General features: G+C 49.2%; 5 protein-coding genes across 5 annotated transcripts; 2 read left to right on the top strand and 3 right to left on the bottom strand.

The window, feature by feature from the left end:
• Positions 1-264: 264 nt before the first annotated feature.
• FSUBG_13434 (uncharacterized protein) lies at positions 265-1,668 on the bottom strand (the record flags this gene model as incomplete). The annotated part of the gene is made up of 1 exon (XM_036678325.1): positions 265-1,668. The coding sequence occupies one exon, from the start codon at positions 1,666-1,668 to the stop codon at positions 265-267; it is 1,404 nt and encodes a 467-aa protein (XP_036531104.1).
• Positions 1,669-2,201: 533 nt separating this feature from the next.
• On the bottom strand, positions 2,202-4,346 carry FSUBG_13435 (uncharacterized protein; the record flags this gene model as incomplete). The annotated part of the gene is made up of 1 exon (XM_036678326.1): positions 2,202-4,346. The coding sequence occupies one exon, from the start codon at positions 4,344-4,346 to the stop codon at positions 2,202-2,204; it is 2,145 nt and encodes a 714-aa protein (XP_036531105.1).
• Positions 4,347-5,073: 727 nt separating this feature from the next.
• On the top strand, positions 5,074-7,179 carry FSUBG_13436 (uncharacterized protein; the record flags this gene model as incomplete). The annotated part of the gene is made up of 1 exon (XM_036678327.1): positions 5,074-7,179. The coding sequence occupies one exon, from the start codon at positions 5,074-5,076 to the stop codon at positions 7,177-7,179; it is 2,106 nt and encodes a 701-aa protein (XP_036531106.1).
• Positions 7,180-8,263: 1,084 nt separating this feature from the next.
• On the bottom strand, positions 8,264-9,643 carry FSUBG_13437 (uncharacterized protein; the record flags this gene model as incomplete). The annotated part of the gene is made up of 1 exon (XM_036678328.1): positions 8,264-9,643. The coding sequence occupies one exon, from the start codon at positions 9,641-9,643 to the stop codon at positions 8,264-8,266; it is 1,380 nt and encodes a 459-aa protein (XP_036531107.1).
• Positions 9,644-9,992: 349 nt separating this feature from the next.
• FSUBG_13438 (uncharacterized protein) lies at positions 9,993-12,335 on the top strand (the record flags this gene model as incomplete). Its single annotated transcript, XM_036678329.1, has 1 exon — positions 9,993-12,335. One exon carries the CDS (start codon positions 9,993-9,995, stop codon positions 12,333-12,335), a length of 2,343 nt encoding a protein of 780 aa, XP_036531108.1.
• Positions 12,336-12,405: the final 70 nt, after the last annotated feature.

Genomic DNA, 12,405 nt, shown 5'->3' on the forward strand with positions numbered 1-12,405 from the left:
GGCATTATTGTTGAACTGTGACTTATTCCAATTGAACTCTGTAGTAAAATGTCACCAAGTACAAGCTACCGATTATAATTCCTGTGTTCCGACCCTGGGGGACCTTACTGACGACACTACATTCAAGTATTAGAGCTACCCAGTAAATTGATTAATACCTAATGATGCATACATTCACGTTGTCACAGTAGAAAAAGGCCATTGAAAGAAAGACAAAGACAGTTTACTAAACTACGTAACAACCCCCAAGTAAGCAATTGATATTCATGTATCCCGGTCGGTTTGATCAATGAGGTGTAATCCCACACCGGTCTCGTCCACGATGATCCTCTGAATTTCTAGCATTAGTTTCCAGAACTTCAGGGCATCTTGTTTATCCTTAAGGTTGCGTCTCACACTTTGCACGATAGCAGAAATGCGCGACAAGACCTGATCGAAATCTACGCCAGAAGGGAGAGTTTGTACTTCATCTTCACAACGTTTCAATATTTCTTTCAGGCGTACTATTTCACCTGAAGCCTGGTCTAGATGGCTGAGGAATCTCTTACGTAGATCAACCTCACCAAGACTATCCTTCAGGTTATTGACCAAGACCCGAGTACCACATATGATGTACTTTATATTGTCTTTCAGGCCTGCATCGGTTGGCAAGCTTTGGAATCCTGTTCCTCCTGTCTCCACAGCATTGAAGCCATGCTGATATATCAGGGATCCAGCGATTGTGCAGACCAGCTGCTCTGCCATGGGCAGTTGTTCCTTTCTGAGAATCCTCAGAACGCACCCAACTACCAGCTCTGGCCCTCTGTTGTGCTTTCTGAGAATGCAAACAGTAAGACCAAGGGGCTTGTTGATGTACCTGACGTTACGATTAGCGTATACCGCCATACGTTTGTTCAGATCCTTAGAACACCCTACATACAAGGGGCTCTGCGATATGTTAACTTGCCCCGTTGGATCAAGGCTCCTATCACACATAGCTTCGAATGTCTTGATAAGGGCCCTGATCCTAGGGACTTCTTCAGCCTTTTCAATGAACATTGGACCGGAATTCTGGCCTCTTTGTGATCCACTGTGGCTCTCAACAGCATTGACCATGCTGATGGCTTTGCTCTCCGCCGGCGTCATATTAGCGGAAGCCCACCCCTTATGTCTGGCATAGGCTTCGTACCCTTCGACGTACAGCTTCATGTCACGAATCAGGACCTCCAATTCGTTGATGTTCAAGAATTGGCCCCCGTGACCCCTCGTTCTTATACCAACGACGTAAACCCCAGGAGTCTTTTCATCGAGCAGCGCTGAGGGCAGGCGAAACGGCTCGATGTTGCTATTCGTCACGTCAAAGGCAAAGGTATTCTTGACAATGCTCTGTACCACTTCAACGGACATGCTGTGCAATAATTCACACATGGTCCAGTCATAGTGGCGCAGGGCGTTGACAGTCGAGAAAACAGGAAACTCGTTGTCCTTCATGGTTTGGTTGTCATCAAGGACATCGGCCAACATTTTCAGCTGTAGGAAGAGCTCAAGCAGCGATTTGTACCTTACACAGGCGTCAATCAAACTACGATGTCCCTCATCCCAGAGCATTGGCATTTCTGCATTGCGCTCGGCGGGAGGAGGAACATTGGCTTCAGGAAAATCTTGGAGTTCTCTGTGAGTAGATTCCATCTTGTTTGATGATGTTTTCCTCTAAATTGGAATCTGCAACTGGAAGGAAGAAGGAGCAAGACCCTCAGCCTGAACCTCAGGCAATCATGTCCGATCACGTGAGTCCGCTCCCGTCTGGGCCCGGCGCGAGTTAGTACCATGATCAATGACCAGTGTTTATTTTGTTATATCTATATGCGCATTCCAAACTGCATAATTATTCCTGGTCTGATTACCGTAGACTGTTTCAAGTGCTTTGTCGCGAAACGAACAACACGCAAAGTTATTCCAACATCACTTCCAGTTTTGTGGTTAGGATACGATGGCAGGGACCACAATGGTGGCACATGAGGTGAGCATAAGGGAGTAAATTCTGTAAAATAGTAGGCATTAACCGTATGTCCTTGTAACTCCATTTATAATCGCAAAAGCGCCTCCATGGGCCTGTCTTTCGTCCAGTTGTCTTTGCTGCCGTTCCGTCACCCAACACATCAGCAAACCATTCACCAAGAGATAGGAGACGACCAAAAAACAGAAGAAGAATTCTCCTGTAGCTATCTGGTCATCATGAACTTCAGACCAGGCAACTCGTTCAAGGATGCCACCTTCATCAATAGGCAATCATTGTGGTACTTGCATTTGTCGCCATTGGCCTTGCCATTGCTGTCCCCAGCCATAATCTGTTGAACACAAACCCAGTCATTAGACCTGGATTGAAGAAACGTCAACAGGTTTTCCTTCCAATTGTACCAATCGATCAACGTGATGAGCTGTGCCGCCAGTTGCGGTGTGCTGAGCAAACCGTTGGTGTCAATGACAATCGGGATATCGCGAAGCTCATCTGCAGCCCTGTAGAAAACCCTGGAGACTTCTCCAGCTGCTCCCTCAGGGATTCTGACAGACTGATCTTGCAAGCTAGACAGTGCTTTATTCAGATTCTCGCACTCCCTCTGTAGGCTTTGGATGGTGTCCTCGGATGTGCGGAGCTGCCCCGACACAGATTCACCAGACTTTTGAAGGCGCCCATTTTCAGCTTTGAGGTGGTCGAGTTCATTTGTAGAAGAACTGACCGCCCCTTGAAGCTCGGTAACTCTAGCTTGAGAGTTCTGAAACTTCAAGTTCGACTCTTCCAATAGTGCATTCATACGACTCACGTCATCATTTGCAGCATGAAGCTCACTTTGGAGGGGCTCAAGTGTAGAAACTGTCGACTGTAGTTTCTGTAGTTGCTGCTCAAGATTCTCAATAAGAGAAGCCTTGGCAGAGATCTGACCCTGCAGCGCTTCCTTCTCAGAAGACCACGAGTCGCTCAGCCGACCAACAGTTTCTTCATGAGTGCGCTTTTCGGACAGCTGTGTCTTCATCGCTTCGCTTACAGCGGCGTATTGATCCTTCAATTGCTTTTGAAGATCAAGGGCCTGTTGTGCGCGAAGCTCATTTAGCTCCGTTCGAACCTTTGAAAGGTCGTCCTCCAGCTTTTGTTTCTCACGGTTGACATCGCTTTGGTTCGCCAAAGCCTCCGTCAGCTGAGAAGAGCAGATATCAAGGGCCGTCTTCTCGCACTCAAGTCTGCTCTCGAGGTCTGTGATCTTTTGATTCAGGCCCCGTTCGGTTCGCTCTGCCTGCTGTAGCTCGCCTTTGGCCCTGGAGAGCTCTTGACTGGTAGTCGCAGCCGTTTGTAGTGAGTCCTGAGCCGCGACAAGCCTTCTCCTGGCCTCTTGACCTTGAGAGATCTGCGGACCTGCCTCGATTAGGCGATTCCGCAAATCATCATTGGATTTCTGGAGGTCCTCGATCTTGGACTCCTTTGCCTTTAGATCCTCGTCATACTCCTCAAGTGCAGCCTTAGCCCGCTCTGAGAGATTACTGGCATCATTTCTTTCGGCAGTCAAGATCGCGTTCTCATTCTTGAGTGTTTGGTTCTCTTGAGCCAGGACGAGTACTCTATCCTGGAGGCTGCTGACCTTCTCAGCAAGACCTCCAATCTGAGCAAATTTAGTATCCAAGGAGTCCACTGTAGGTAGCCCTTGAACTGCAGTCTTGATGGTGTTGGCAAGTTCGACAAGTGGTGCAATCTCAACTTTGATGCCTCCCATTGTCACACCAGCGTTGAGGGATGATTTGATCTGCTTATGTTCTTCATTTACAGAGGCCATAGCAGTCGCCATCTCAATTGACTTATCCTTCACTGTAGACAGGTCATCTGTGTTCTTTTTGACAGAGTTATGCAAGTCTCTCAAGCTTTGGTTGACGTTCTCTTCTCGGCCAGAAGCACGAGCAGAGATGTCCTCCCGAAAGCCTTCAAGCTTTTCTGCCACAGTCTTCTGGCAATCGCTCACATTTCCTGAAACTTGACCAACATTTGTGGCAAGGTTACGGAACTGTTCACTGAGTGTTTGGGCAAGATTCTGGAGCTTGACTCGCTCAGCTTCGAGCTCCTCAGTCTCCAGGTTCTTCTGCTCTTGGAAGGCTTCTCGCTCAGTCTTAAGCCTCTCAAGTTGGACCTGAAGGGCTTTAGACTGGCTTTCGGCTCTTTCATGCATTGCTTCAGCCTCATCTTCTTTCCGCTCCACAATCCTACAGGCCGACACAAATTGATCACGAAGGACCTTTGCGCCGGCTGGGTCAGGGAGGAGAGAGAGGATGAGGTCGAGTTGTTGGAGGTTCAGTACACGGCTAGTCTCTTGTTGCGCTTCCATTTTTCTGGATTGCTTTGAGAGTGTGTTGTTGCAGGGAAAACGAACTTCATCTCAAGCCAGGGTCGAAGGGAAGGTACGCCCACCCCGGACATGGTACGTACATACACAACACTCACGTGCCAGTTTGACCATGATCCAATGCGCAATGTCTGGAATTAATTAATAAATGATCAGTGTTTGTGCTACTGATACCGAAGAGACTTTACATCATATTCGGGTTGTTTTGACGTGAGCTTACAGTCTCATTGGGAATTACAAGACGGTGCAGCGAGTCGGGGCATCCGTGATCCAATTGATGCGCCAGCTCCATTGGCCCTTAGTACAAGTTATGGTCCAAACGACTGGATGAAAGGTCATTAGAAATTCGTAGGTGATACAGCCTTAACTCTACTCTTCAATTGGAAGTAGTCGCAGCTTTTGCCGATCGCCGTACCCGAGTGGGACGGAGGCCCTCCAAATCTAAACAACATGCGAGGTGAACTGTTCTTTGACTGCATCAATAATTGGAACCACCGCCATTGCCCGTGAGCTGATGTACCTGCTTTATCTGAACTCAAGATACTGTACCGTGTGTGACTTCCAGGGCATGTACGGGGCTGAACTCCTCCTTCCGCAAGCGCCCCTGAACCGCTGTAGACGCCCCTTCCTTGTCGAGTTGCCGAGTAGGTCAAGTGCTGTCATCTCAACCCGCATTCCCAACACTTCATTCTTCCACGCTTCCATCAAAATGGCTTCAAGCTCGAGGAATTCTGTGGCCATGCCCAAACCACTTGCTGCTAATCACAGCTTCCCCCAAGATCAGCTGTCGCAAATCGAGCAGCTTGAGAATGAACTCAAGAAGGTCGTTGGTGCGACAGCTGCTCTGAGGGCAGGCGCTCCTCCTGGGAAGGATTCAGCTACCATGGCTGGCTATGATCCCGTAAAACGGAACAAGTCTGTAGCCATTCTCAAGGAGATCGATGTCACCAATGATAGAATCAATCGCTATCAAGGTGACATTGGACTTACTAAGAAGGCAATCATAGCTGGCCAGAGTACAACTCTGACAGGCGTTGATCTGCAAGATAAAGAAGCTCAAAGAAGAGCATCTGAAAGAGTGGTGGAGTACGTCACAGGGTCAAGTGAAAACACCCGAGTGTTTTATGGCGGATTGGGTGTTCCTGTCACCCCTGCGACGAATGAAACTGCACAAAAGGCCCTGAGGGAACTGGCGATTCCCAACACGAATCCGCCAGCCCAAAGGTCCGATCCAGCGAAGGAGATTGCTGGTCTTAAAAAGGCAATGGATGAAAATCACCACCTGATCACTAAATACAAGAAAGAGCGTGATTGGTGCAAAAAGGCCTTGGAGACAAGCAAAAAGGAGATCGCGAAGTTAACCCAGACGTCTGACCAGCAATCTCGGGATCTCTTCAAGGCCAAGCGAGACCTTGAAAAGGCCACAAGAGAATATCCGCAATTGGATCGAGACCTGGCGAAGCGAAACGAGTCGAGCCTCAAATCTCAAGTCATTAAAGCCCAGATGATGGCTGAAGATGCGGAGAAGCGAGCTCAGACGGCCGAAGATGGGAAACGTGACCTAGAGAGCAGGTACAACGCGGCCAAAGCCAGTCTCAAAGCACTCGGCTCTTCCCACCTCTACCGGGGTAATCAGATTAAACTGTTGACGAAAGAATCTGAAGATCTCAAAAATGGCCTGGAAGATTATAAAACGCGTGCTGAGGCTGGCCAGGCTGAAATTGGCCGGCTACGGTCAGAATTGGAATCCAGTCGCGATGACCATCTCATTGAATTGGGACGTCTTCAGACTGCGAAGAATGAACTTGATAAGAGGGTCCAAGAAGTCTCTGACAAGCTTCTTGAAACCCAGATCGATCATTCAAATGTCTCTGCGAGCCTCATCTCTGCAAATGAGAAGGTTAGCAAAGTGACAGGGGAGTATGAAGCTCTTCAGCTCACTGCTGAGGGATACATACGTGACCTTGAAAGGAAGAATCAGAGAATCTCAGAGCTTGAAAAGGCTTCTGACGAAAAAGATGCCTCCATCAAGGTGCGTGAAGAAACCATCAACACGCAGATCCAGTCGACCTCCACATTCTTACGACATCTTTCGTCGAATGTGGAGTCTGATACCTGGAAACGTGTTGCAGAGAGAGTACTAGTTGACTCGGCAAGTACTTCTTTTACCTCGGCTGAGTGGCAACCATGGGTTATCTTTCCGTCCTGGTCTGGAGATGTGTCTCTTGTGACCTGGGAAGATACTCGTGGTCCTGAAGCTGTTGCTCTCAACCTACTTGTCATCTTGAAAGACAAGTCTGTAGATACGAAAGACTTGTTGGCTTTACTTCATCACCTGCAGAAGGCGATGGAGGAGCTCAAGTCGATGGTAACTTCCATCGCGCAGCTACTTCTTGAAGCGTTGGGCGGGGCGGTTGGTGACTCTCGATTGCATCTGATGCACCGTTTTGCCATGTGTCAGATAGTAAGTCTCTTGGGATCCACCGGTGAAGTCCAACAGTTTATGCAGGCGATGGATGCTGCTGATCCCAGAATCCAGCGTCTTTTCAATGCCCTAGGAGCATATCGTCTCGACAACTCTGTCTTCCCGATGGAGGAGGCGATAAGCTACCCTGGCGTAGCACTTGTCGGTTTCAACAGAGACCCTCAGGGAGTTATTGCTGTCAGTCCATCTGACAATGGTATTTGCTGGATTGATAGCACCAATATCAGAACCGAATTCACTCTGTTGAAGATCGTTTCTGGGAAGGGTGCTAGTATCGAACTGCCTCTCGATACAGTCGAGAGGCTTGATTGGGCCATGACGCATGCATGATGTACCAGATGGAATGGTTTGGCAGTATATACATGTATACGACTAAGCGTCCTTGATACACATGCACATTTCCGCCTTTTCTGTTTTGCTTTGTTTGTGTTGGTTGCTGTTGGAGTCAATTGGAGGATTGTTTCTGGGTCCGGAACGGTGTTATGGAATTGAAAGACGTCGAGGGCTCTGGCAAAATAGTTATTTCCAGCTGAGGAGTTCAAAATCGAAGGGGTTGTGACTTGAGGATGTGTCCGGTCTTCCCTATTGCCAATGCCAATGAGAAACCTGCCGCAGTTCAACCTGAATTCCGCATAAAGAGCAGGAGTAGTTCTTTTACTGGTGGCTTTGGCTCCCGACGTAGCTCAAGTGGCAGCCAGCGGCATCATGAAAGTGTAGCCTTGTCAATGTAATGGCGTCAGTGATATGAACTCTCCAGTGTGTCACCTTACAGTGTCATCGGGACGTAAGCAGGGATGAAATCGATGCTTCTGTATTTGAACTAGGTATTACGCTTATAAGGTAGACTCGAGACCCATAGGTCAAGGCTGATTGAAGATTATTTGGAAGTCTGCACTGATTACACAGAGAATGATACTGACGACGCTTAGCGTGGTTTCAGAATGAACGATGGAGGAAATGGTCCCAAGCTGCTGACACACGTGTGTTGAATTTGTTCACAGCAGGTGGGGAAAATAGAAATCATGAAACCCAATGTTCTTTCGTTCCCGCCCCTGTCTTCTTTGTATTCCAAACCGGCCGCTACCACATCGTCCCTGGGTGTTAGACGGCATTCCTACTTCCATGCCCCTTTTCCCGAGTTTCTTGTGGTATAACATAGCTATGCGAATCGACTAAGGAAATCCTGGTTCATAGAGACATTAGTATTAATGAATCTTCTGCGGAATATGACAAGGCCTTACCGTGCTGCTGGATCCTCGTCATCCATGGACTGAACGAGCGTACTCCTGGTCACCCAACCTTTTAGAAGGTCAGTAACCATGAGAAGAGCTCATCCTAGTCGGCCACCTGCTGTGAACAAATTCAACACACGTGTGTCAGCAACCGAGTTGACTTTGCAGTATCCCCGACGATTCTATGCCGCATCACGGCGAGCATCGCGCGAAGCTTCGGATCGGTCTGGTTTGCCCTTTCGCTGAGGTGCTGTCTTGGGTGAACCAGGTGGCTCGCCACTGCCGAGTCCTGTATCTCCTTGAACTTTGCCCCTCCTCTTGCCACGGCTGCGTCTCTTGGAAACTTCACCTTCGCTTGTTTGTGCCGCCCGTATACGGGGGCTACCTGTGGCAGTCTGAGCGTCTGCTGGTTCCTGTTGGCTCGGAGGCTCCGGCATAGCTTTGTCTACATCATCCTGCGAAGGCTGGTTTTGATGTACCTGGGTAGCTGACGACGTTGGGGGCGTCGGCTGAGCTTTCTGCTCCTGGCTTGACTTCCACAAGTCCTTCAGGTGACGATCAATCGTCGAGATCCTTTTGGCGTCATTGTCTGTCAAGGTTGGGGGGGCGACCTCTGAGAAACGTCTGGGGTCTCCCGCACTCTTCATCGTCTGGAATCCATAGAACAGCATGTACTTTCCATGCCCATCCTTAACAGACCAGTCGTGGTTAACAATAGAAGGTGGCTGGCGCTCACCAACAATGTTGGAACCGTGTATCCCATAAGTACGGACGTACTCTCCAGGATGCTTGTTATCCCTGAGGCGAACAACAGCCAGAAGAAAGTATTCATTCTTCCCCACGTTTAGATATGAGATGTCAGGATCCTGCTCATCCAGTTTCCATATGGGTAAGTGAAGGGTTCTAAGCTTGTTCAAGTCGAAGCGTTCTGTATCACTAGAGTCGGGCGTGTAAGTAACACGCACGATCCATGGATCATTTGGCCTTGACAGGATTTGCTTCCCTTTGTGAGTGATAACACCGAAGGAGTCATCGACGACCTCTTGCAAAGTTCTACCGGGTGTCTCAACGTGATTGAGCTCCAGCAGACTTGTGCTGGCAATGTCATCTGGAGTTCCATCAGCCACTGCACCCGTGTCAATGCAATGGAGGATGTCTGTGAGGCGGAACTCATCTTGCGACCAGAAGGTCTTGTTCATGAGTGACGAGCTACAGATCTCCTCGAAAGAGGACTTGTGGGAGATGCCCTTGGCATTGAGAGCCCCGAAGGCTTCATGTCTGGCCTTTATGGCCTCCTCCCTCTGTACGACATCATCGCCGAACAAGTGCCAAGCCAGGCGCAAGATCGGGTTCGCTTCCTCTGAAGCCTGCATCCACGCTGGAGGCGGGACGAGGTCAAGCATTACATGACTGTAGATGCGCCGAAGGACAACAATCAGACAGTCAAACCCAGGCTGTGCATCGGCGTGCGCGAACTGGGGAGGGCGACCCTCAAGAATGGCGGCAACAACATCGATGTTGGGGCCGTGGAGCTTGTGGTGGACTCGGATATCGTTGTTCATATTGCTGATCAAAGTTAGGTTAGCAAATCCATGTTGGAGGCTCTCATTCTTACGGTTTCTCGAGATGCGAATGTTGTGTTGGAAATACGCTGTGCAACGGAATGCTATAATACCGTTTGTTGTTAACAGTGGCAGAGTCAGTGCATGTGCTGAGTCAGCGCTTTGAGGCAATGCCTGTTGGCTTTGTCTCCCTGCCAGCATCACTTTTACTCTTCATCAAAAGAACATTCACAAACAAGTAAGCGCTGCCAGCCTCTCGAGATCACCAAATGATATACTGACGCATCAAGGAATTACCTTTACGCTTTTTGCCTTTTCCAAGAAAATAAATACCAACAATCTCGACACGATGAGCAACGCGCAGAACAAACGCGCTGCGCAACCCCATCAAGATGAACCCGCCAAGAAGAGAGGTCGGCCTTCAAAGGCAGCGCTTGATTCGATGGTTCCTGCGGACAGCATGAGCCGAGTACAAGCCCGTGAAATGCTTGAACGCCATCCTGAGCTGAATTATTCTAGCCAAGATGAGCCTTCATTCTACGACGAGCTTGTCCCCTGGCCTAAGAAACATGACTGGAGCGACAAAGATAATACTGCGGTCGATAGGGAATGGAATCGGTCTGAGGTGAAGAAAGAGAGCTCCAAGGCCTTGAATACGTGTCAATACGCGGCGTTGTACTTGCTCTTCAAGATCTCCCTCAGATTGTACCGGACGACACCGATTGCACTCTTGTCGCCAGTTTATGGCCTGCGATACCAACCAGTATCAAAAGTGGCCAATAGATGGATCATGGCAGGCACATTCTGTGAGACTCTCTCTGGCATCATGGTTCATCCATGCTGGGAGGAGGACACAGCTTCGTTGGCCATAGCCTTGGGGTGGGCAGTCATTTGCCGGCTCGATTCTCGCACTGCGTGGGAAGTCTCCGTGGAGGTTTCTTGCCCAGTCATTCAACGAACCTTTGACAAGATCCAAGGTTACGGACAAAAGTCCTTGGACAAATCATACCATGATTTGCACAAGGCCGAAAGGGAACGCGCTTCTGCCAGAGGGGAGTCACTGTCCTGGCATTCGGACATTCTCTATGCACTCGGCGAGGCGGTCCCAAAAGAACAAAAGAAGAGGCCCGATGAGGATTCTGAATATTTTCGTGTCTTTGGCCGCAATGTTCTTCCGGTGACTAAGTGGGATCTTGATGTCCTCGCTCAAGTTGTCAATTCTATGGACTTCGAACCTCAATGGAACTATGGCACTCAAGAGGCCCTGCTCGCTTGGAAGATCGAGGTTTCTCGTTCTCGTGATGAATCTCGTACTGAGTTACCGCGACAGGAAAGGCTCTCGCTTATATATCAATGGGTACACCTGAGTATATTCAGGCATATTAGACTCTTAGATAGACAGCTTTCTCCCTCGCAAGGTACGGAGGAAACTGACGCTGATGATAGTCAGAACTCAGATCCTGCTTCGTCCAGTGACGATACTGGGTCTCATCAAGAGACTTCCTCGCCACAGCAGATGCGTCGAGTAAGTGCTGTCGATGACTCTAGTCGACGCCCAAAGCGCCGCCGTCAACGCATTGTCGAGGACTCTGGTGATGAGGACTCTAGTGACGAGGAGTATGTTGGACTTCGTCGTCTCCCGATAATCCGTCACGGACGTGATGTCAACGATGCCGAGGAAGAGCACACTGCGACAGTGCGCCCTGACGTTTCTGATGCCCGCCCTCTACCTGAAGTAGAGAGTGGAGTTGATGATGACATGACTAACATTTTCGATGATGGTCTCAACCTCGATTTCGATGGGTTTGTTCCACATGTTACCGAGGAGGTGGACGAGTGTGGCCCTTATGGACCAACTCTTGCCGAATCATTTCCTCCTGGACGCCGTGCATCCCCTGTATATGCTTCTCTCCGAGAGAAGAAGATGCTTTCAGAACTCTCAGAGCTAAGGAAAGAGAACAAGGAGTTGCGGGACGGCCAGAAGCAACTGCAAGACCTCTTTACTGAGGGACAGAAAGAGCAGAAGCAGCTGATTCTTGATATGAAGCTGCAGTTGGATAGCATGCAGTCTGAATTGAGCCAGCTGCGTCAGTCCAAGGAAGCACCCAACCAAGGTGCCGTTGTACAGAGTCATCCGGAAAGGCTTCGCCCTCCTGGAGCGACTGTCATCGACCCCCGTGGCGCTACCAATAGTCCCGAGCTGGGAACAGATCCTTCGGCGCCTCGCAATGATGTTAGAATCGTGCAGGAAACGATCAATCCGAAACCCGCAGAGGAGGACATTACCCCTGAGCCACCTGTCCCTAAGCGAAAGACTCCAGAACCAGAGAGGTCTGAGCAACAGGCAACAGATGCGCCGGAGGTCATTCAAAATGCGCCTGAACAGAACGCATCCAAGCAGAAGACGCCTGAACCAGAGCAGTCTCAGCAACAGGATGACACTGTTGAGGTAGAGCACCTTGAGCAATTGTCTGACCAAAGTCGCCAGGCATTGGCTCCTCGCGCCGGCGTCAAGGTTAGTTCACAGAACTTGACCAAAGACGTATTGCGTGGACTTGCCCAGCGCCCTGTCAAGAAGGAAAGAAGGATTGGTAGTATGACGGGCTTGGTATCTGGACAGACACCTATTTCAGGTGTGCAAAGGGATATCTTTAAGACCCCACGGACAAAGGTCTTAAAAATAATTAAGTAAATTAAGTAGTTAAATAATAAAGAAATTAAAAGTTATATTATAATACTTAATAAAATACTTAATTTTAGTT

Source organism: Fusarium subglutinans (assembly GCF_013396075.1).
Source record: "Fusarium subglutinans strain NRRL 66333 chromosome Unknown NRRL66333_c0000342, whole genome shotgun sequence".
NCBI classification, from domain to species: domain Eukaryota; kingdom Fungi; phylum Ascomycota; class Sordariomycetes; order Hypocreales; family Nectriaceae; genus Fusarium; species Fusarium subglutinans.